The sequence below is a fragment of the Geotrypetes seraphini genome, chromosome 10, assembly GCF_902459505.1.
Source record: "Geotrypetes seraphini chromosome 10, aGeoSer1.1, whole genome shotgun sequence".
Lineage (NCBI taxonomy): Eukaryota > Metazoa > Chordata > Amphibia > Gymnophiona > Dermophiidae > Geotrypetes > Geotrypetes seraphini.
In genome coordinates, this window is record NC_047093.1 from 95790104 (window position 1) to 95813393 (window position 23290).

Consider the following 23290-nt stretch of genomic DNA (forward strand, 5'->3'; position numbering starts at 1 on the left):
AGATGGGGATCATCGTAGGCGACTCCATTATACGACACGTGGACAGCCACACCGCAGGAGGAAGAGAGGACAGAGTCGTCACCTGTCTGCCTGGAGCAAGAGTAAAGGATGTGACCAGCAGGATCTCCAGGATCATAGATGGCGCACGGGGAGTGGACACCGCTGTGCTTATCCACGTGGGAACAAATGATGTGAGCGGGCGGAAGTATGACAGGGAAGAGATGAAGGACCAGCTCCGCTCACTCGGAAGACAACTGAAGATCAGGGAGGTGAAGGTGGCCTTCTCTGAAATCCTCCCTGTACCAAGAGCAGATGGAAAGAGACAAGGGGAATTGCAAGTGATCAACGCCTGGATGAGACGATGGTGCGAAGACGAAGGCTTCGACTTCGTGCGCAACTGGACGGCGTTCTGGGGAAAAAGCAAGTACTACAGAAGGGATGGACTACACCTCAACAAGGAAGGAGCAAGAGTTTTGGCAGGCAACATGAAGAAAGCAATAGAGAAGGCTTTAAACTGAAGGACAGGGGAAAGCCGACAGTCGACAACCGGTCGATGGCACGGACAACAGGATGCCCCGACGTAGGAACAAAGGACTACTACTCATACACAAGAGAGGTCGACCTCACAGCCAACAAAGGAGAACAAGCAGGAAGGGACAACTCAGACACAGGAGGGGATGACCACACAGCAAACATGGGAGATAACACAGGAGCAGTAAAGGATACCGTAAATGAAACTGTAAGGACAGCCAAGAGTAGAAGGTCCAAAAAGGTAACACGAAGGGAACTTAGATGTATGTATACAAATGCTAGAAGTCTAGGAAACAAAATGGGAGAACTAGAGACGATAGCAAGACATGAGAACATGGATATCATTGGCATAACAGAAACATGGTGGAATGAAGAAAACAAATGGGACACAGTACTACAGGGATACAAACTATATAGAAGAGATCGAGAAGGGCAGAAAGGTGGAGGTATTGCCCTATATGTTAAGGAAGGAATAGATACTGTTGAAATGATTACAACAGACAGGAAAGAGAAGCTGGAGTCCCTCTGGATCAAAATTCCTGGTCGCAATGGCGCAGATATAAAAATTGGCCTTTACTATCGTCCCCCAGGACAGGCGGAAGTCACTGACTCAGAAATGATGGAGGAAATCAAACAAGTATGCAAGACAGGCAATGTAGTTATATTGGGAGACTTCAATTTCCCAGGAATAGACTGGAAACTAGGAGCCTCCAACTGCGGCAAGGAGGCCAAGTTCCTGGAGGTGCTAGGGGATTGCTTCCTGGAGCAAATGGTAAAAGAGCCGACAAGAGGCGACGCCACCTTGGACTTGGTCCTAAATGGTCTCACTGGACCGATAACAGAAGTAGAAGTCATGGTTCCACTGGGAACGAGTGATCACAATGTAATCAACTTTAAACTTGACATCGGGAAAGGGAAACATGTCAAAACCTTAACCACCACCTTAAACTTTAAAAAGGGTAAATACGATTGCATGAGAGCCATGGTAACAAAACGACTCGAGAAGATGGTGGACAAACTTGAAACAGTAGATCAGGCATGGTGCCTATTGAAAAATACTATTGCAGAAGCACAAGATCTCTACATTCCGAGGATTTCCAAAGATCGGGGAACTAAAGGCAAAGGAGAACCGGCATGGCTTACCATACAGGTGAAGGAAGCCATAAAAGAAAAGAAGGACTCTTTCAAAAAATGGAAATGCACGAAGACAACCGAAGCCTGGAACAAACATAAAGATAAACAGAAGAAATGTCACAAGGCGGTGAGGGAAGCAAAACAGGACTATGAGGAAAAAATAGCCCGGGAGGCCAAAAACTTCAAGCCCTTCTTTAGATACGTGAAAGGGAAAAAACCTGCAAAAGAGGCAGTGGGACCCCTGGACGACAAGGGAAGAAAAGGGTACATCAAGGAAGATAAACAAATCGCAGACAAACTAAATTCCTTCTTTGCGTCCGTCTTTACGAAGGAGGACACCTCAACAATACCTGAAGAGGAGAAACTGTTTACAGGAGAAATAGAGGACAGCCTCACCACAGTCGAAGTGAACTTAGATCAGATATACTACCAGATCGACAAACTTAAAAGTGACAAATCCCCTGGACCGGATGAAATTCACCCGAGAGTCTTGAAGGAATTGAAGATTGAAATTGGAGAGTTATTGCAAAAACTTGCAAACCTGTCAATCAGAACTGGACAGATACCAGACGACTGGAGGATAGCGAACGTCACGCCAATTTTCAAAAAAGGATCGAGAGGAGAACCGGGCAACTATAGACCTGTGAGTCTTACGTCTGTCCCCGGCAAGATGATTGAATCACTGATCAAGGATAGCATAGTTCAGCACTTGGACACACACGACTTGATGAAACCCAGTCAACATGGATTCAGGAAAGGGAAATCGTGTTTGACGAATTTACTCCAATTCTTTGAGACCGTGAACGAGCAAATTGATAGTGGAAAGCCGGTGGACATAATATACTTGGACTTCCAGAAAGCATTTGACAAAGTTCCACACGAAAGACTTCTCAGGAAGCTACAAAGCCATGGCATAGAGGGAGATATACAAAGATGGATAGGCAAATGGCTGGAAAACCTAAAGCAGAGAGTGGGCATAAATGGGAAGTTCTCCGACTGGGAGAGAGTGACTAGTGGTGTGCCCCAGGGCTCGGTACTTGGGCCGATCCTTTTTAATATTTATATCAATGACCTGGAAAACGGAACATCCAGTGAGATCATCAAGTTTGCAGACGACACAAAACTCTGCCGGGCAATCAGATCGCAGGAGGACAGTGAGGAACTCCAGAGCGATTTGTGTCGGTTAGAAAAATGGGCGGAGAAATGGCAGATGAAGTTCAACGTGGAGAAATGCAAGGTAATGCATTTAGGCAGTAAAAATAAGGAATACGAGTACAGAATGTCAGGTGCAACTCTGGGGAAAAGTGAACAAGAAAGGGATCTGGGTGTACTGATAGATAGGACCCTGAAGCCGTCGGCACAATGCGCGGCAGCGGCAAATAAGGCAAATAGAATGTTAGGCATGATAAAGAAAGGAATCTCGAGTAGATCGGAGAAAGTTATAATGCCGCTTTATAGGGCAATGGTCAGACCCCACTTGGAATACTGCGTCCAACATTGGTCTCCCTACCTAAAGAAGGATATAAAACTGCTGGAGAGGGTGCAGAGACGAGCAACTAAACTAGTGAAGGGTATGGAGAAACTGGAATATGAGGATCGACTTAAAACACTGGGATTGTTCTCCCTTGAGAAAAGGAGACTGCGTGGGGATATGATCGAGACCTTCAAAATACTGAAAGGAATTGACAAAATAGAGCAGAGAAGATTATTTACAATGTCCAATTTGACACGGACAAGAGGACATGAAATGAAGCTAAGGGGGGGCAAGTTCAGGACTAATGTCAGGAAGTTCTGCTTCACACAGAGAGTGGTTGACATCTGGAATACTCTCCCAGGGGAGATTATTGCGGAATCGACAGTCCTAGGCTTCAAAAGCAAACTAGATGCATATCTCCTTGAGAGAGGCATATAAAGATATGGTTGGCTATAAAATAAGCCAGGTGAATACCTAGCAGGGCCTCCGCGTGTGCGGATCGCCGGACTTGATGGACCGAAGGTCTGATCCGGAGATGGCGCTTCTTATGTTCTTATGTTCTTATGTTATGGGAAAACGCGTTTCACATAACGAACTTTTCGCATAACAAACTTGCTCCTGGAACAAATTAAGTTCGTTGTGTGAGGCACCACTGTAATTAAAGTAAAATAAAGTAAATAAAGCACAGCGACCGAGCGAAAACACCCAGACGCAGTGACAGAAGGCAAGCTAACAGAGCTCAATTTCCACAGGGCTTCTGGCTCCGCGGAAAAAACTGAACTGAGGACCACGAGGTGGGGATGCGCCCTCTAGTGGGCAAGAAGGCATGCACATGCGTGGTGCAGTGTAGCAAACTTGAAACTTCAATCAAGTTTGCTTGAAAAGCTGTCCGCGCTGGGGCTCCGTAGATGACGTCACCCACATGTGAGAATATCATGCCTGCTTGTCCTGGGATAATAATAATTAATAAAAATAGTACACATTTAGGGCTCCTTTTACTAAGCTGCGATAGCGGTTTTAGCGCACGCAGAAATGCCACGCGCGCTAGACGCTAACAGGGGTTTGCACGCGCTAATATTCTGCGTGCGCTAAAAATACTAGTGCACCTTAGTAAAAGAAGGGGTTAATTTTCCCCACTACCAAATTTCCCCATCCCACCTCACCTGGCTACTTTTTCATGCCACCCGACTGGAAAAAATTTCTGGGGAGAACACTGTACTTTGTTTTTTTTTTTAAATGTGTTTTGGTCAAGACCAATTGTTTTCCTGCCAGTGGGAGGTTGTAGCGGCAAGTGCAGCTATGTGTATGCTGGCAGGAGGGCAGGCCAAAGCCATGCCTAACCCTAACCTGAGACCTTTTCTGCTGGTTATGTTAAGCTAACGATGCAGATGCTATGAACATTTTTCCTCAGTTTTGTTGGGGATGCTTAACCTGGTGTCTGGACTTCAATCACTGAGGCTTGACATCATCAGTAACAAGGCAGAGAGAATTCACTGGCGGACAAGGCCGAAGCAGCCTGTTTAGATTGTTGCCGGCCCAATGCTGATTTGGAGGGAGGTACCGGTAGGGCTTGCTCGTGGTCGGTGGATTGGATGGAAGGGAAGGATGGCTGCACGGTGGCAGGGGGCGGCAGCATTCTGAGACACAAGTGATGGGAGGGTGGAAAGGATAGAAGCTGGGCAAGGGTTCTGCTGCACAGGGATGGGAGGGAGGTGGAAGAAAGATGCTGCACATGTGTGGGAGAGAAAGGAAAGAGGAAGAATTGGGGTGAAGGAGAGGAAGGGAGAGATGATCATGTACATACCCCGAAAACAAGACCCAGTGTGTTTTTTGGGCCCAAAACTAATATAAGACACTGTCTTATTTTCGGGGAAACACATAAGCGTAAAAGATACGCTGGAGGTTAGTTATACTGAACAAAGATGACTAGCAAAAAACAGCTGCTGGATTTAAAAGCATTTGCCTTCCAAGTGCCCCAGGTGGAAAATGCAGCCCTGTGTCATGAGAAGCCTCAGCCAGCAGGAGAAGGGAGCACAGTGAAAAATGCTGACCCTGCTGATGGGGGGGGGCTCTAGACCGGCATCACATTCGGAGCTCCGTGAGTGGATTGACGAATTGAAAACTGCTACTTATATGCAGACTTTGATGGCCTACACAAAATAGAAGAGAATATGGGCCAATGGCTAAATGACTGAAGAAAAAAGCGATCGATCACAATGGGGACTTACTTGAGCTGCAGAAAAGGTGTGAACAATTAGAAACCAAGCAGGATGATCTCCTGGCAAAGCTGGTGAGAAACGGGCACGCCGTAGCAACTTGCAAATGTGAGGCCTCCCAGAATCGCAAGATGGCCCTTGCTGGCAGAACTCATGCAGGCAGTATGCGAGCACTTTTTGAGTTTAGCAAACCCAAATGCGGAGCTGCAGCACATGAAATTGGAGAGAGTACACAGAGCAATCAGGCCAGCCACCCCAGGAGGCCAAAAGACTTAGGGCTCCTTTTATGAAGGTGTGCTAGTGTTTTTAGCGCGCGCTAACCCCCGCGCTACGCAGAAAATATTAACGTCAGCTCTATGGAGGCGTTAGCGTCTAGCGTGCAGGATATTGTAGCGCGCGCTAAAAATGCTAGCGCACCTTCGTCAAAGGAGCCCTTAAATCGCTTGCTTTCTACGTTTCCCCATTAAAAAGAGCATCTTGGCTACGGCAAAGAAAATCAGCCCATTCAGTGGGACAGAGCCAAGGTGGAGGGGGTTTTTTTGTAATTCTTTATTTATAATTTTTAACAACTGACAATTTTTTTAAAAAAGCAAAAACAGCCTACATAGCAAAAAGATATCAATACAATGTATCTCATTATTACAGGAAATAAAGAAAATAGTCCAGGTTGTAATTAGTCCATCATATATTGAGACGGAGCTGAAATTAAGCTGAAATTAGCAAACACAAATACATTTTAAAGGAAAACTAAAGATGAGGCAATACAGGTCCCAAACTTTTCTTTTCAAGCTAGTAACCATAGGTTGTGCTTTAGCAGAAATAAATTTGAATAATTGCTGCAGTTCATAAAAAACATATCTCAGTGTTCTCCTTAGCATCTTTTAGCCGGGCACTCCACCCGGCTAATTTAGGTGAGCGCCTGGCTAAAAGATGCTAGAGAGAACACTGCACTAAATACACTTCCTTCCCTCAGGGCATTTCTCCCACACTCCCTTTGCAACACAACCAAGGGCCCTGCTTCGGGGTCTGTATGGCATTGACTTGGAAAAGTACGATCTTCCAAGACATCCAAGTACCACCTTCTCCTCCTCCTTTCAATAATTCAGTGCAGCCACACTTGTTTTCTGCCCGGATTGATGCAGCAAGTTTCACTCCAACACAGGCACGGGCCAGCAGCATCAGGGGTCACCCGATATACTAGCGCATGCATATGGCCTTCTCCGCGGGCAGCCAGATCACTGCACGTGGAACTCGCTATACTCACCCTCCAATAGATAAGGTGATGACTTCTGTCTGTGTCGCTGGCCCTTGTATACCTTAGTGTGAGCTTTGCTACATCAGCTCAGGTAGAGAAAAAGTAAGGCTGTGCTGAAATATTGAAGTGAGGACTTGATGTACCATGTTAGTGAACCGTGGTTTGCCACTAAAGCAGTGAATGTTAATATACTGGGAGTTCTGCGATCAACATCAGTGCCGATCTTATAAATAGTCTTTTTTTTTTATTTTATTCGCGCTGGTTCCATGAATAAATTGTATGCATAAAATGTATACATAGATTCGGAGCTGGAGTTAAGGGCACAGTGGGGGGCCTGACGTAGGTTATTATAGGTAGAGCATGAAGTTAAGTTGCTTTAGATATAACTTGGGCCAACTAATTAAAAGGGTGACAAAGTTGCTGCTTCTATGGATTAAGTGCAATAAAATAAAAACATTGTTCATTTTTGTCTTGTTTTTATCAACGTCTGTTTCCAGGTTTTAAAATAGACTAACTGGCAATACCACCACGTTATCCATGTAATCTAAGTGCTGCAATTTAAATGAATGACTGCTATATCCACCTTACCCGCTGGGAAAGCCCCTGGACCAGATGGTTTTACTGGTGAGTTTTTTAAAAGTTTCCGAGCTCTCTTGGCACCTCAACTTCTAACATATTATGATTTCCTTCACTCCACTCCGGACAAACAATTTAACTTCACTGAGGCCACCATTGTAGTTATTCCCAAGCCAGATAGGGATGCTACTATGGTTAAAAATTTTCGTCCTATCTCTCTCCTCAATTTGGATTACAAAATCATGGCGAAAATTCTATCACTAAGACTTAACACAGTGATCCCAACCCTCGTACATAAAGATCAAACAGGATTCATCAAACAAAGATATATAGGAGATAATATACGTTTATTTCATCATATAAATGCTCACGCTAAAACAATGTCGGAGCCTGTGATTGGCCTGGCCATCGATGCTGAAAAGGCCTTTGACCGAGTGGAGTGGCCTTTCTTATTCCGAGTACTGAAATGGTACAACTTTGGTTCCTTTTTCACAAATTGGATAGAAACATTATATCGTCAACCCACGGCCCATATCCTGATTAATAACTCTCTCTCTAATAGATTTTCCCTTTACAGAGGTACCCGTCAAGGCTGTCCCCTTTCACCATTATTATTTGATCTAGCATTGGAACCTTTATTATCTGCTATCCGACAGTGTTCCCTAATAAATGGTATTCCCTCATTCAATTGAGACATTAAATTGGCAGCTTATGCTGATGACGTTCTCCTTTTTCTCAGAGATCCCCTTTTCTCTCTACCCCATCTCATTTACATAGTTTCCCAATATTCTCGTCTCTCGGGATACTCTGTCAATTGGGAGAAGTCGGAGATCTTTCCTCTTAATGACCATATTTCCTTCTCAGATCTAGCTCACTTCTCTTTTCCATGGTCACAAGGAGCTGTGAAATATTTGGGAATCCTAATTCATAAAGATCCAGATCATGCTCAGGATCTTAACATATCCAAAATCAAAAATTTAATTTTAAATACTACAACGCGTTGGTCTCCGCTTTATCTGTCCTGGTGGGGTAGAATAGCCTCCATTAAAATGACTCTGGCTCCACAAATTAATTACATTCTTTCTATGCTTCCCCTTTTATGCCGGAAAAAATTCTTTCATTGGCTTAATATGAAAATTTCTGAATTTATTTGGAACAAGAAAAAACCTCGTATTGCTCTCGCCAAGCTGAAGGCCTCTAAGATTAATGGCGGCCTAAATCTACCAGATTTTTACTACTATTACATTGCATCATTAGCCAAATATGGAGCTCAATGGATAGTTGATTCGAACCCTCAAGATCAACCAGCATGGTTTGAAATGGAACGATTTTTATGTACACCACTACACGTCTCGTGCTTTCTTACAGTGTCAATACCTAGACACTTGAGAAAGTATTCTTTATTATGTGCAACGCAGCATGCTTTACGCCTATTAGATGCAGCGGCTGAAATTCACGCTGATGAAGGCCCACTCATGTCCCTTTGGAATAACTCTAAAATTCAGATCAACGGAAGATCCCTCTCATGGAAAAGGTGGCAGCGGGCGGGTGTATGGTTTGTTCATCAATTGATCTCCTCTAATTCTTTTGTCCCCTTTGATATTTTCCGTTCCACATACTCACTCCCATCCTCTGTACGATCACAATGGCTTATGCTTACTGGAATATTAGATAATATACATATACGCCCTGATTTTATGACCTCTATTCATACTGTTCGTCATTGGTCTACTCTGGCTTTACTGAAGGGTAAGGCAATATCTCTTTTTTATGGTATACTAAGAGATCACTTCTTCACTTTTTCAACTCAATCTATGAACCATTGGGACTCTATTTTGAAAACCACGCTTTCTGAAATAGATTGGGAACTCTTCTGGTCTTCCACAAATCGTCCTCTTTTATCATCCAGAGTTTCACAATCAATGTACTTTGTTATGTGGAATGCAGTATGGACTCCATATCGTAAATGGAAAGCGAATCTACAACAAGACTCTACCTGTTGGAACTGTCTGAAAGCACCCGGAACTCTCGATCACATGCTTTTCCACTGCAATATGGTTCACTCCTTTTGGCTTCGTATTTGGGATACCATAAAATCTATCACTAAATGTTCAGAAGTGATCTCCATGGACATTATAATTCTTCGTTCTCAACACCCATGTTTTGCACAATCAAATTGCCCGCCTAAACTCATTGACACCATGTTCGTGCAGCTCTAATGCATATTCTGAAAAACTGGAAATCATCCTCATTGCTAGACTACACTTTTTGGTGGAACTCTTTAAGTATGTACCACAAATTTGAATCTTATGCATATGAGAAGAAATTGTTTTCTCGATCTTCCACAAACTTGACACGAAACAAATCACCTTGGCCATTCTTAGATTCATATGTTCGTTCTGCTCTATAGACACTTCTGCCTCTCTCTTTCTCTCTCTCTATCTCTCTCTATCTCTCATTCTCTCTCTCTCTTCCTTTATCTTTCTCTCTCTTTCTCTTATCCCTCCTGCTTCTCTGTCTTCTTCTGTTCCTTTTCTAAGCAGTTCCAGATACTCTGGATCCTTTTCATTAATCTAGTTTTATTCAAATGATTGTAGATACGAATATTTGATACATGATTTTTATTATGATTCTATATGTTTGAACTGCCTTCTGTTTATAATTCCTATAATATTCAATAAAATCATTGAACTAAAAAAAAAAAGAAATCACTGAATATGACAGTGGTTCAGAAAGAAATAATTCATAATACAGTAATGGTAACAAGAACAAATTTATAATGGCAAAGACAGTGTCAGGTTTTGTTGACATTAGTTATTATTCCTGTTTGATCTTAGTTCTGGCCTGCTGGCAGGATCCAACATATTTTACTGTCATAGATGCTGTTCCGCCAGTTTCTTGTAGGATTAAGGAATAGTTTGCTGGTGATTTATTCTGGTTCAAATGTGTTCTCCTTATGCAGTGTTACTCTGCGGTGATTTAATTTTTCTTCAGCTTTTTCTTTTTTAATATTCTTACCTATATGATCTGCCTTGCATGAAGATTTCTATATTTTAATGTAGTGAAAAATACAGACAAACGCAGCACTATTTAAGGAGAATTAGATTTAACCCTTACATGTACAAAAAAACAGAAAAGGACCTTGAGGAAGGGCAGGAAAGCAGACTTGAACCAAAAGACAAGGTAGAGAGGGGAAATACCCTGAATCGAGGAAAGAGAGATGCCAGACCCTGGGGAAAAGGGGGGGAAGACAAAGAGAGAGTGAGAGATAGAAAGACCTGGAACAAAGGTGGGAGGACTCGAAATGTTAGCAGAAGGAAGACAGAGAAAGAGAAACCTGAAACAAAGGGGAGGAAGAAGAGAGGGGGCAGATGTTGGACTTCGGGGTGTAAAGAGGGAAGAGAAAGAAAGAGACTGCAGAGAGGTAGAAAGATTCTGTACCAGGGAAGGAGGAAGGAAGGAGAGAGAGGCAGGCAGAGCAAGACCTGGAAGAAAGGAGAACAAATGCTAGACATGGGGGATGAGGGATGGTGGTTGTAAGCCCCTGCAGCAGTCCCAGCGTCCAGCACAAGAGAGGGGTCCTTGGAGGCTCTATTTGGTCGCACATCCGAAGGGGCATGGCCAAAGGGGCAGGACACGCCCCTTTTGAGCTCCTTCGGAGCCCGTGAGGAGCTGGGAGCGGACTGTTATCAATTTCTTCCACCATGGGCATAAGAAAGGCGAAAAACCATCTGTTAGCCTCAGGTGTGGGCCCAATGGATCAGCACCTTATGGTATCTTCATTGCCACGGTTGGAAAAGCAGGTAACTCAAGGTATACAGTCTCCTCTGGGGAGCCATCACCACCTCCCCAGCCACTGAGCTTTGTAGGAAGAGTAGAGACACCCTCTAGGGCTGAGGATGTAACCTCCTCCTTACAACTGGTATCGGGGGAACAAAAGGTTTGACTCCTGTACATATGGTTATGAAACCAAGCCTGAATGTTCTCCTTAAAGATAAAATAGTCACTTTAAATGATGTATGGCTAACAGTTAATAGAATTGAGTCTTCATTGCAAAATACTGTTTTGAAATTGTGCCAGTTCTCCTCGAATACAGTAGTTAAAATAAATGAGCATTAAACTCGAGTAACAGAACTAGGAAATAAATTAGGTAAATTGGATAAATCAGTGAATAATTTACAGAGTACTGCCTCTGCTAACATTAAAGATAGTATAACGGTTCATGCCAAGATGGAAAAATGGAGAATTATACGAGATCTAGAAATCCTTGTTTTTTTAACTTTTCCCGTTACACTTCCCTCTCCCCATTCATGGTTTCGGCAATCGCAATTTCACATATTCGTGATTTTTTGGCGAGGGGGAAAAAAGAAAAAAAAACCACCATCGTTAAGTCTTCCCCCCGGCATCCCGGCCTTACCTGGTGGTCTAGTGGGCTTTCGGGGCAGGAGCGATCTTCCTACGCTCCTGCCCCATGCAGATCGCCATTAGGAAATAGCTGTAAGGAGTTCGAGCTCGAGAGACTACAGGAACTCACAGCAGCCATTTCCTAATGGCAATCTGCACGGGGCAGGAGCGTAGGAAGATCGCTCCTGCCCCGAAAGCCCACTAGACCACCAGATAAGGCCGGGAAGGCGGGAGGGAGGCGGGGGTGGGTCGGAGCCGGATATTCGTGGTTTTTCGCCATTCGCAGTCCAGCTCTGCCCCTATCCCCCGTGAATCCGGAGGGAGAAGTGTACTCATTACCTATCTCCATTGGAGCTATTAAGAATGTATATGAGGGAGATTTTGCAATACTCTAATGTGGATACCTTTGAGCCTGATAACCGCTTTTACATTCTGACGGCTTCTAGGGAGATGGTAGATGAGGGGGAAATAGATAAATTAGTATCACCAGACAGTTTGGATCTGTCTAATTTTCTTGAGTCCTCTAAGGACACAATTACAAAACGTGCTACACTCTTGGTAGTTTTCAAAACAGAATTAGAGAAACAGGTTATTTTGAAGTACTTTACTAAGAAATAAGCTTTGTTTTGTGGCCGAGCGTTGATATTTCCCGATGCTTCTAAGCAGACTCAGATAAAGAGGAAGCAGTTTCTATCGCTTAGGCCTAAGGCCTTAGCAGTGGGTGCGACCTTCTTCTTAAAATTCTCTTGTAAATGCCTTATTTCATTTGCAAGTGACAAATATGTGTTTCTGGATCCAGTCCAGTTAGTTAGAAGATTTTCTTAGAAATAAACCTTTGCAGATAGTTTCTTAAATTATTATTTTGTTTGCTGGAGAATGTAATTGATGATTTAAAGAATGTGCCACATCTCTTAGCCTGCCAAGATGTTAAACTTTGTTACTTTACTTTTTCTTTTAAGCTTTGGCACTCTCAGCCATTTAATGTGGACTTGATCATTGATAACTATTGCCTTTGACTTTATTTGATGAGCATTTTTATATGCTATGTTTGAACTGGATATACCTGTGTTTTTGTTATGTAAATGTAACAAATAATAAAATAAAATATAAAAAAATAAATGAGGGTGGGATAAGGGGCAGAGCTTAGGATGGGGTATTTGGTTGGTATTTGTTAGACTTAGGGTGTACTTGACTTGAGAAAGTTGAGAAACTATGGACTTCACGCAGTAAGGGCCCCTTTTACAAAGCCACAGTAGTGATTCTTCCATGGCAAAAGCAAAGTCCATTCAATTCCTATGGGCTTCAGTGCATTTGCTGTGGCAGAATTGCTATTGCAAGATGCAAAGCATTAATTGATTCAACATGAGTTTGAAGTTGGTTGAATACCACTCTCTCAAGTACAGTAGCTTTGAAAGAAATGGAAGGTTTGATACTGGCCAGTAGTTATTCGGAATAAGAGGATCTGCATTACTTTTTTTACAAGGGTGGCTTAAATGATACTAGAACACTGCCTAAGTGTCAAACCTTAAAAAAAGAAGTCATATTGAGCATTGGAAAATAATTAGTAATAATTAACTAATAAAAACAATGCACATGTAATTTTCCCCACCACCAGATTTCCCGGCCCCACCCAGCTGGAAAATATTTCTGAGGAGAACACTATCTGTTTCCATTAAACACCAAGACATACTAGCAAGGATATCCCAAAACAAAGGTTGCTCCCAGCTGAATAACCTGAGGTCTCATAATCAAAAACTGTTTCCTTCTCTTTTGGGTAGGACGAGACATCTGGACACATTCTTATAACAGACAAAAAGGGAACATCTTTATGTTTGAAAAACAACTTAAGAATCCATTCCTTATCTGAATCTATAGCAAATTGTACCAATAATGTAGCTGAGACCTGAACCTCCATATCCGAATTCTCTAGATTACATAAGTCCAAACTATCAGCAGATAAATTATGCTGGTTAGGACTTTGAGCCTTAATTCATCTAGGTCAGGGGTGCCTAAAAGGTCAATCGCAATCGGCCAGAAGATCGCAAAGGTTGCAAGCTACTTTTAAAATAACCAAGTCAAAATGATCTATCAACAATAAAATTTTTTTAAAAACACAAAGCACATTGTACGCAGAGAAAATATTAATCATCATTTATATTCCGGAGGTGTTTTTTCAATGAGGTCAAGACAGATGAGTCTTTGCAATGTCACCTCAGTAACAACTATACAAAAATAGACAAAGGTACCCCCTCCCTTTTACTAAACCACAAAAGCAGTTTTTAACGCAGGGAGCTGCGCTGAATGCCCTGTGCTGCTCTCGAAGCTCATAGGCTCCCTGCGCTAAAAACCGCTATTGCGATTTAGTAAAAGGGGGCCATAGTGCAAAATATAGACAGCAGATATAAATTCTCAAAACAGATACATTTTGATCACTAAATTGAAAATAAAATCATTTTTCCTACCTTTGTTGTCTGGTGATTTCATAAGTCTCTGGTTGCACTTTCTTCTTCTGACTGTGCATCCAATATTTCTTCCCGCCTCCTGTATGCTTCCTCTCCTCCAGACCTCATTCCCTCCCCACCCCCTTCTTTCTGTCTCCCTGCCTCCCTTTCTCTCTCTCTCCATGCCCCCTTTCTTTCTCTCTCCCTGCCCTCCCCCAAGCCAATGCCTCCACCATCAGGGAACAGGCCCCAAGCTCTCCCTGCTTCCTGACGCAGAAGCATCGGGCCGACCAGCATTCCTCTTCCCGACGTCAATTGGCTGGCCCAGCACTTCCTCTCCGACGTCAGAATTGACATCTGAGAGAGGAAGGCTGATCGGCCCGGTAGATTGCAAAGGCAACGCGAGTCTATCACGGAGCCTGGGATGGGTTCCGCGATCGACTCGTGTTGCCTTCGCGATCTATTGGTCGACTCACGATCGACCTTTTGGGCAATTGAGAAGACTAAATAGTGGAGTGCTGCAGGGGTCTGTACTAGGACCGGTGCTATTTAACTTATTTATAAATGATCTGGAAATTGGAATGACGAGTGAAGTGATTAAATTTGCAGATGGCACTAAACTGTTCAAAGTTGTTAAAACTCATGCGGATTGTTAAAAATTGCAAGCGGACCTTAGGAAATTGGAAGACTAGGCGTCCAAATCGCAGATGAAATTTAATGTGGACAAATGCAAAATGATGCACATTGGGAAGAATAACCTGAATCACAATTACCGGATGCTAGGGTCCACCTTGGGGATTAGCGCCTAAGAAAAGGATCTGTGAGTCATCGTAGACAATACGATGAAATCTTCCACCCAATGTGCGGCGGCAGCCAAAAAAGCAAATACACTTCTCCCTCCGAATCCACAGTTTTAGCATCCACACATTTGGTTATTCGTGATTGGAGGTGGGCGCCGAGCTTAATTTTGGGAGCTATTTTTAAGCCTTACCTGGTGGTCTAGCGGGTTTTTGGGGCAGGAGTGATCTTCCTACACTCCTGCCCCGTGCAGATCACTCATAGGAAATGGCTGCCATGGGGCAAGAGTATAGGAAGATTGCTCCTGCCCCGAAAGACCACTAGACCACCAGGTAAGGTCCGGGATGGTTTGTTTGAGTGAGAGTTTGTATTTAAAGCACGGGAGGGAGGCGGGGGTGGGTCAGAGCCGGCCAAGATGTTATTTGCGGTTTTTCACACTTTGCGGTCTGGCTCTGCACCTAACCCCTGTGGATACGGAGGGAAAAGTATAGAATGCTAGGAATTATTAAAAAAGGGATGGTTAACAAGACTAAGAATGTTATAATGCCCCTGTATTGCTCCATGGTGCAACCTCATCTGGAGTACTGCGTTCAATTCTGGTCTCCTTATCTCAAGAAAGATATAGTGGCGCTAAAAAAGGTTCAAAGAAGAGCAACCAAGATGATAAAGGGAATGGAACTCCTCTCGTATGAGGAAAGACTAAAACAGTTAGGGCTCTTCAGCTTGGAAAAGAGACGGCTGAGAGGAGATATGATTGAAGTCTACAAAATCCTGAGTGGAATATAACAGGTACAAGTGGATTGATTTTTCACTCCGTCAAAAATTACAAAGACTAGGGGACACTCGATGAAGTTACAGGGAAATATTTTTAAAACCAATAGGAGGAAATTTTTTTTCACTCGGAGAATAGTTAAGCTCTGGAATGAATTGCCAGAGGATGTGGTAAGAGCGGATAGTGTAGCTAGTTTTAAAAAAGGTTTGGACAAGTTCCTGGAGAAAAATCCATAGTCTCTTCTTGAGAAAGACATGGGGGAATCCACTGCTTGCCCTGTACCGGTAGAATGGAATGTTGCTACTCCTTGGGTTTTGGCCAGGTACTAGTGACCTGGATTGACCACCATGAGAACGGGCTACTGGGCTTGATAGACTATTGGTCTGACCCAGTAAGGCTATTCTTATGTTCTAAAGACTAGGGGACACTCGAAGTTACAGAGTAATACTTTTAAAATCAATAGGAGGAAATAATTTTTCAATCAGAAAATAGTTAAGCTCTGGAAAGTGTTTGCCAGAGGATGTAGTGAGAACAGTTAATGTAGCTGGCTTTTAAAAAAAGTTTGGAGAAGTTCTTGGAGGAAAAGTCCATTGTTTGCTGTTGAGTCATGGGAGAAGCCACTGCTTGCCCTGGATTGGTGGCATGGACTTCTGCTACTATTTGGGTTTTTGCCAGGTACTTGTGACTTGGATTGGCCTCCGTGAAGACAAGATACTGGGCTAGATGGACCCATTGATCTGACCCAGTAAGGCTATTCCTATGTTCTTGCTTTCAGTTTAATAGCGTGAATTATCTGTACATAAAATTTGAATGTCATTTGCTTTGAGCATTGGTTAGCTATTTTTCTGCACTGTTGTGCTATGGGGTTTGCACTGTGTGCTTTGGCACTTGGGCTTCAAGCATCAGCCCTTAAATTTCTTCAATAGTGCCTGGAATATTGCTACACCTTGGGTTTTGGCCAGATACTAGTGACCTGGATTGGCCACCTTGAGAACGGGCATAATCTTGGAAACCTGTAGCTTAATTAAAATTTGTACTGCAATAAGAAACTGGAGGCTGCATCTACAGCACTGATTCTTACAATGAAAGAACTACAAAGAGCACCATGCGGGGTGATGCAAATTTAAAAAACAGAAAGCAAAAAACAAAAAAAAAACCTTATCACAACAAAGAGATCTAGTCAAAAGTCTTCCTCTGAGCTGATCAATAGGCAGCTCTACCTTACTACAGTCACCTGCTAAAACTATGGTCTTTACTTCAACCAGTGATGCAGTAATGAGGAATGGGGGACAGATCACCCCAGGTGCCATCTTAGTACGGGGTGCTGGCAACTCTCCTCCTCTCCCGCCATACATACACCTTCCCCTCCCCCTCACAGTACCTCTAGCTCTTCATCAGTTTGAGCAAGCAGCAGCTCCAACCTGCTACTTGAGCCGGCCTCAGTGCTCCCCTCTGACTTTACTTCCGGATCTCACAAATAGAATGTGACGTCAGAAGGACAACCAATGCCAGCAGCAAGTTGAAGGTGCTGCTCGTGCCAGGGAAGCTAAACAGGTATGGAATAAGGGGCACACACCGGGGAAGGGGGGGGGGTCAGGTAACACCCACCCTCGCCAAGCCAGTGACTTCAACTCCTTCAGGGCCACCAAGAGCTAGGCCTTAAGGAATATCATAGTACTGTATTAAGAAACAAGCAGATTGACATAACTACTAGTCTGACAGTATGTAAATCTCTCCCATGCATTCTCAATAGGGGTATCCTAAAGACTTGTTTCATTGGCAGCTCCCCCTCCCCCAGGACTCAATGTGACCACTATTCTAAAGGATTATCAAATGCACTAGGGGGCCAGATGCACAAAACTCTGGCAACCTAGTAAAAAAATGACAGGTTGGGAGCGATTTTGTTTTGCAACTCAGTACAAATAGCATATACTGTATACATGCTATTTGTGCTAAGCAGTCCAGTAAAAAGGGGAAGATCTTTGCCTTACATCTGTACAGAAGAGCAAATCAGTAGGCACAGCTCTTCTGTGCAGGCCCAGTACAGCTCCCGATCGCTCAGGACCAGAATTTTGTGACTTGCCCAGGATCAAACCTATAACCTCAGGCTGTTGAGGCAGGAGCTCTAACCACTAAGCCAGTAATTTCTCCACACTGTAGGGTTGTGCTTGAGCTCTGGTAAGCAGCAACAAAAAAGTAAAATAAAAGTCCAAGGATGGATGGATGGATTTATTTTTGTCTAAAGCTTGCCAGACTTCAAGCATAACCTTACAGTGTGGAGGAAGGAGTGGCTCAGTGTTTGGAGCTCCTGTCTCAACAGCCTGAGGTTGCCAGTCTGATTGTGAGCAAGAATTATTTGTGCATCTGTTTGTGTATGAGTGTACGAGTGTATGCCCTGTGCATCTGTTAAGTGTATGTTCCAGGACATACATTCGCATAACAGATGCACACTACCAGCAGCTTCAGACCTGCTAGAAAATTTTCCACGGTGAGCGTCCCCTTCTGTGCAACACAGGTCGTGCTCATTTTAATACTAATGAGCTGCTTGTAATGCTTTTGCATAGGGGGGCTCAGCGGCTACCAAAAAGCCCTTGAGAACCATTCTGAGCATCACCCCCTCCCGTGATCCCTCTTTCTCACCCTCCGACAAGAGCGCCTCCGCCAGCTCTTGCTGTTGTTGTAGCCGCCTTGCTCCTGTGGACTCAGAGTCAACGAGATGAAGTCTCTCCTTTGCGGCGTGTACATGGCCGCACACTCACAGAAGAAATATCGACTAGCCTCAAGCACTCACACGCAGAGCATTCTTCTTCCCACGCGACCAGGAACCCCGTACCCCCAGCTGTCTACAGCGTCTCCCTCGCTCTTCCGCTCCCCCTCGCCTTCCCGTCCGCGATCCAGCACCTGTCCTTCATTCTCAAACTCATCCACCCCGGCTCCCACCTGCCAACTCGTAGACGAGATCGCCCCTCACCGACCCCCCCGCAATGTTTCGCCTCCACCGTCCCGCCACCTTTAACGCAACGTCTTTCCGTCAGCCGTGGTCCCGCCCCCCACCTCTAAAACGATTTCCTGCCTCAGGCGAGACGTGACGTCGGAAGCTGGGCGGTCTTTTTGACGGGGGTGGGACGCGGCTGAAAGGCGTTATGCCAGAGGTGAGGAGAAACCAGGAAACGAAAATTGCGGGACCAATTAATGGCGAGCTGAAGGATGATTGACGATAGGAAACGGGGGTGGAGCTTGTTAGAATAAGGTACTAGGGGGTTTGAGTGTAAGAGAGGATTACGTGTGATTCATAGAGTATCTACAGTACTCTTTCGGATTTGCCTTTGACCGCTTGGGGAAGGGGCGGCAATGACTATAACTTCCCCTGTGGTGATTATGCAGTAGTAGATTTAACACGATCTTACCCGCAGGATAGCAATTCAGAAAGGGTTTCAGTGCAGGTATTAACAAACAAGCAGAACCCCTCCCCCCGATTCCACATTGCTAGGGTTACAAGGTTTGTGAAGACAGAAAAAACCCCAAAGAGCACCATGCCCTGCCTCCCACTAGTCCCAGTCCCACTATCAGTATATCTGGTCCGGTCCAACAGGTTTTTTTACATACCGCAATACCACAAACAGTTCAGAGCGGTTTACAGAGGAAGAGACTGTAGAGTTTAATGTGCAGCTAGGTCTAGGCCAGTGGTCTCAAACTCACCGCACACAGGTACTATTTTGAGGTCCTTGGTATTATAAAGAATGATTCTTTATGGAAACCCTGTGCCTTAAGTGTCCGGCGGTCGCTGTAACCTCACAGAAGCGCTTTCCTGCATCTGTTTACGATTGTGAGGTGGAGTGGAGAGGAGAGGACAATCGCCTACAGAAGCAAGAAAGCGTGTGCATGAGGTTACAGCAGTAAGGGGACAGTGCAGCTTGTGCATGTGTCCGGTGCTGGAGGAGGTGGGAGCTGACAGCGGTTGCAGACGCGACCACCGGACACCTAAGGCACAAGTTTTCCATAAAGAATCAGTCTTCATAATACCGAGGGCCTCAAAATAGGTGGTCCAAAATCTTGTCTCTTGCAGTTGATACTTTGATAGATTTTCACTTTCTGCATGTTACACTGCTTTCAGCTGTCTATAGCTGAAATTATCAGAAGCAATTAAGGAAAGATTTATAAACTAGAAAGAGTTTTACCTCATGCAAAGTTGTCATTTCTTTAATAAGATATTAACTATTTTTTCTGCAGCCCTCCAAGTACCTACAAATCCAAAATGTGGCTCTGCAAAGGGTTTGAGTTTGAGACCGCTGGTCTAGGCTGATGGCAGCCACACCATTACATCTAAAAAATTCGATCACGTTACCCCTCTACTGAAAAACGCTCATTGGCTTCCTGTCATCCATCGGATATCGTATAAACTTTGTCTACTTACATTCAAGACATTACTATATAAGACACCTGCTTTCATTTATAAATTACTAATACCGTACCAACCAATTAGAACATTAAGATCTATTGATCAAAATTTACTGACGGTTCCTTCATTAAAATTTATAAACACCAGACGACAATTTATATTTTCTGTAACAGCCCCGCAAACCTGGAATGCTCTTCCAATTTTTTTACGTAATGAACAAGACTTGGTAAAATTTAAAATCCAATTAAAAACATTTTTGTTTAATGATGCTTTTAATACTTAATTTAATTATATTCAAACCAATAATTCCAATATTTTGTACCATTCGTCTTAATGTTTCCCCTTTTGTGTTTCTCCAATGTATCTCTTTTATTCGACAAATGTATTTCATAAACCCCTCTTACCCAATGTAATGTAATTTTTATTATTCATTGTAAGTATTTAAAGTTTGTATTGTATGTTTTCTTTTAATTATTTTTTACTATGTACATCGCTTTGAATTAGATAAAGCGATTAATCAAGAAAAATAATAAACTTGAAAGGCTGGAGAGAAGCCTTCATTCTGCTGCAGCGACTTCCTGTTCCCGCATAGGCGGGGCAATGCAGAATGAAGGCTTTGGGACAGGCAGATGGCGGCAGGCTTACCCTGTTGCTGCTGCTGACTGCGTGAAAATTTAAAATTGTAGTGGCACAGGAGCAGGTAGGTTGGGGACTCAGAAAAGCAGTGAGCCATATCAGAGTCCTTGTCTGTAAGTCAGCCTTGCTACACTGGGTGAGCTTGCGAGCTGGCTAAACCCGGACAGACTGCCCCATTAAGAAAAACCATCCGGACACCCAGACAGTCCTCCAAAAAGAGGACGTGCAGGTTTTCCTGGGTGTATGGTAACTCTACACATTGCATACCAATGTAGTGGATTTATTATCCTGTGAGTGTAAGAAAAAAATGATTTCCTTATCAGCAGTAACATAGAAACAGATGGCAGATAAGGGCCAGGGCCCATCTAGTCTGCCCACCCTAATGACCCTCCCCTACCTTTGCCTTGTGAATAGATCCCATGTGCCGATCCCATTTGGCCTTAAAATCAGGAACGCTGCTGGCCTCAATCACCTGCAGTGGAAGACTATTCCAGCGATCAACCACCCTTTCAGTGAAAAAGAATTTCATGGTGTCACCTCGTAGTTTCCCGCCCCTGATTTTCCACGGATGCCCTCTTGTTGCCATGGGTCCCTTGAAAAAGAAGATATCTTCCTCCGCTTCGATGCAGCCCGTGAGATACTTGAACGTCTCGATCATGTCCCCCCTCTTTCTGCGCTCCTCGAGCGAGTATAGCTGTAGTTTGTCTAATCATTCTTCATACGGGAGATCCTTAAGTCCCGAGACCATCCGGGTGGCCATTCTCTGAACCAACTCTAGTCTCAGCACATCTTTGCGATAATGCGGCCTCCAGAATTGCGCACAGTATTCCAGGTGGGGCCTCACCATGGATCTATACAAAGGCATAATGACTTCCGGCTTACGGCTGACGAAACCCCTGCATATGCCGTCATCTACTATGTTACTATATGCAACCTATGATCTGTCTTGCCTTGGATGAGGCCTGCTCCACCTGACTGGCAGCCTTCATGTCCTCACTGATGAATCCAGATGAGTAGGTTGTGTCCATCTACTAGCAGGCAGAGAAAGAGAGCACCAAGCTGAACTCTGTTATATACAGTAGTCATGGTATGCTCACTGGTAATTCAGTTTCTCCTGCTGCTCAGCCTGGTGTGCCAGCAATGCCTTGGCTGGCTTCAAGTGCAGCTCAGCTCCTGTATTGGCTCTGCTAACTCAGTTGAGTGTGGGGATTAGGCTTCCTGGGTGCCTATTTTAGGGTATATCTGATAGTGCCAGGCAGTGGTGTAGCAAGGGTGAGAGGTGCCTGGAGTGGTGGGGCCCCTCCCTACCCTCTTCTCCACCCCACCCTCCTCCTTCCCTTCCCCCCATACCTCTTTAACGTTCCCGGCTCTTCCTCCGATGACACTTCCTAGGCGCAGATCCAGAAAGTGACATCAGAGGAAGAGCTGACGCTGGCATGAGCAGCAGGTTGGGGTTGCTGCGCACACCGGGAATGTTAAAGAGGTATGGGGGAAGGGAAGAGGCACATGCACGCGAGGTAGTGGGGGAGTGGAAAGGGGGATGGGTGCCAGCACCCAGGGTGGACCACTCCCTTACTACGCTACTGGTACCAGGTCCCCATCCATCTCCTGTGGCCCTTTTTGAGATTGGCACTTCTGTCTCCCTCCACATACTAAAATAAAAAAATTACTTAAACCCAGAGGGAGTGCACTGGACCTGAGGTTTTGCAAAGCATAAGGCGGCAGCTGTAGAATAATGCATATAGTTTGTTTTTTCTTTTATTACTCACATTTGCGGCTGTTTCAGTTTCCAAGGTGATGGCCAGAAATGGCGATGTGTTTCAGCACCTAAGAAGTACATTTGGTTTTGAGAAAAGTGAAGCCAAAATCAAAGAAGGTGGTTTTGTTGGGCCCGAAATTCGTAAACTGATCCTTGATGATGTGTTCAAACAGAAGCTGAACCAAGCTGAATCAGCAGCATGGGAAGCATTCGTGCTGGTTCAGAATTTTCTTGGTAATCACAGATCAGAGAATTATGCTGAGCTTGTGGAGAACATTCTGACAGCATATTAGCTGACACCCTTCATCCTTCTAACCTTCATCCTTCTAACCTTCAACTGTCTGACAACTAACGAATACCCGATTAAATAACTTACAAATATCTTTAAAAAAAAAAAAAAAAAAAAATGGCAGGTAGAACCAGAAGCAACAGGACTACAATCAAGGTAGGCGGTCCAGTCACCAAAGGGATCGAGGGGGTGGCCACGGAAACAGAGGGAGAGCTGGGACAGAGCACAGAGGTATCTGTACAGACCGAGGCCATCCCCACAAAAATGGCTACAGTTTCTACGCAGACAGAAACGAAGGATCAACTAGAGAACAGCCTTTTACAAGAACTGAATAGCTTGAGAGAGGAGGTCATGCGCTTAAGAAGTATCCGGGATGACGAGGCCTACATCGATGAAGTCATCCAGGAACTGTCCCAGATCACCGTACAGGAACCTGGCAGGACCATCCTCGGGACGCCCAAAACCACCATTCCTGCTTCATTGGGACCAACAATTGGAATTCAGGAGGAGGCTGACGACGCTGACTCCTGGCAGCTGGTAACCTCCTCCACAGGCAAACACAAAAAACCTTCCTCATATACTGTCTCTTTTTCTCACACACAGGGT

General features: G+C 44.2%; 1 protein-coding gene across 1 annotated transcript in view; it reads right to left on the reverse strand.

The window, feature by feature from the left end:
• Positions 1-18565, reverse strand: part of MAN1B1 (mannosidase alpha class 1B member 1) — a 245232-nt gene extending 226667 nt beyond the window's left edge. Inside the window, exon 1 of the mRNA XM_033961549.1 lies at positions 18242-18565. Within this exon, the coding sequence (XP_033817440.1) occupies positions 18242-18346 (105 nt within the window). The 5' untranslated portion in view covers positions 18347-18565. The remainder of the gene's footprint in view (positions 1-18241) is intronic.
• Positions 18566-23290: the final 4725 nt, after the last annotated feature.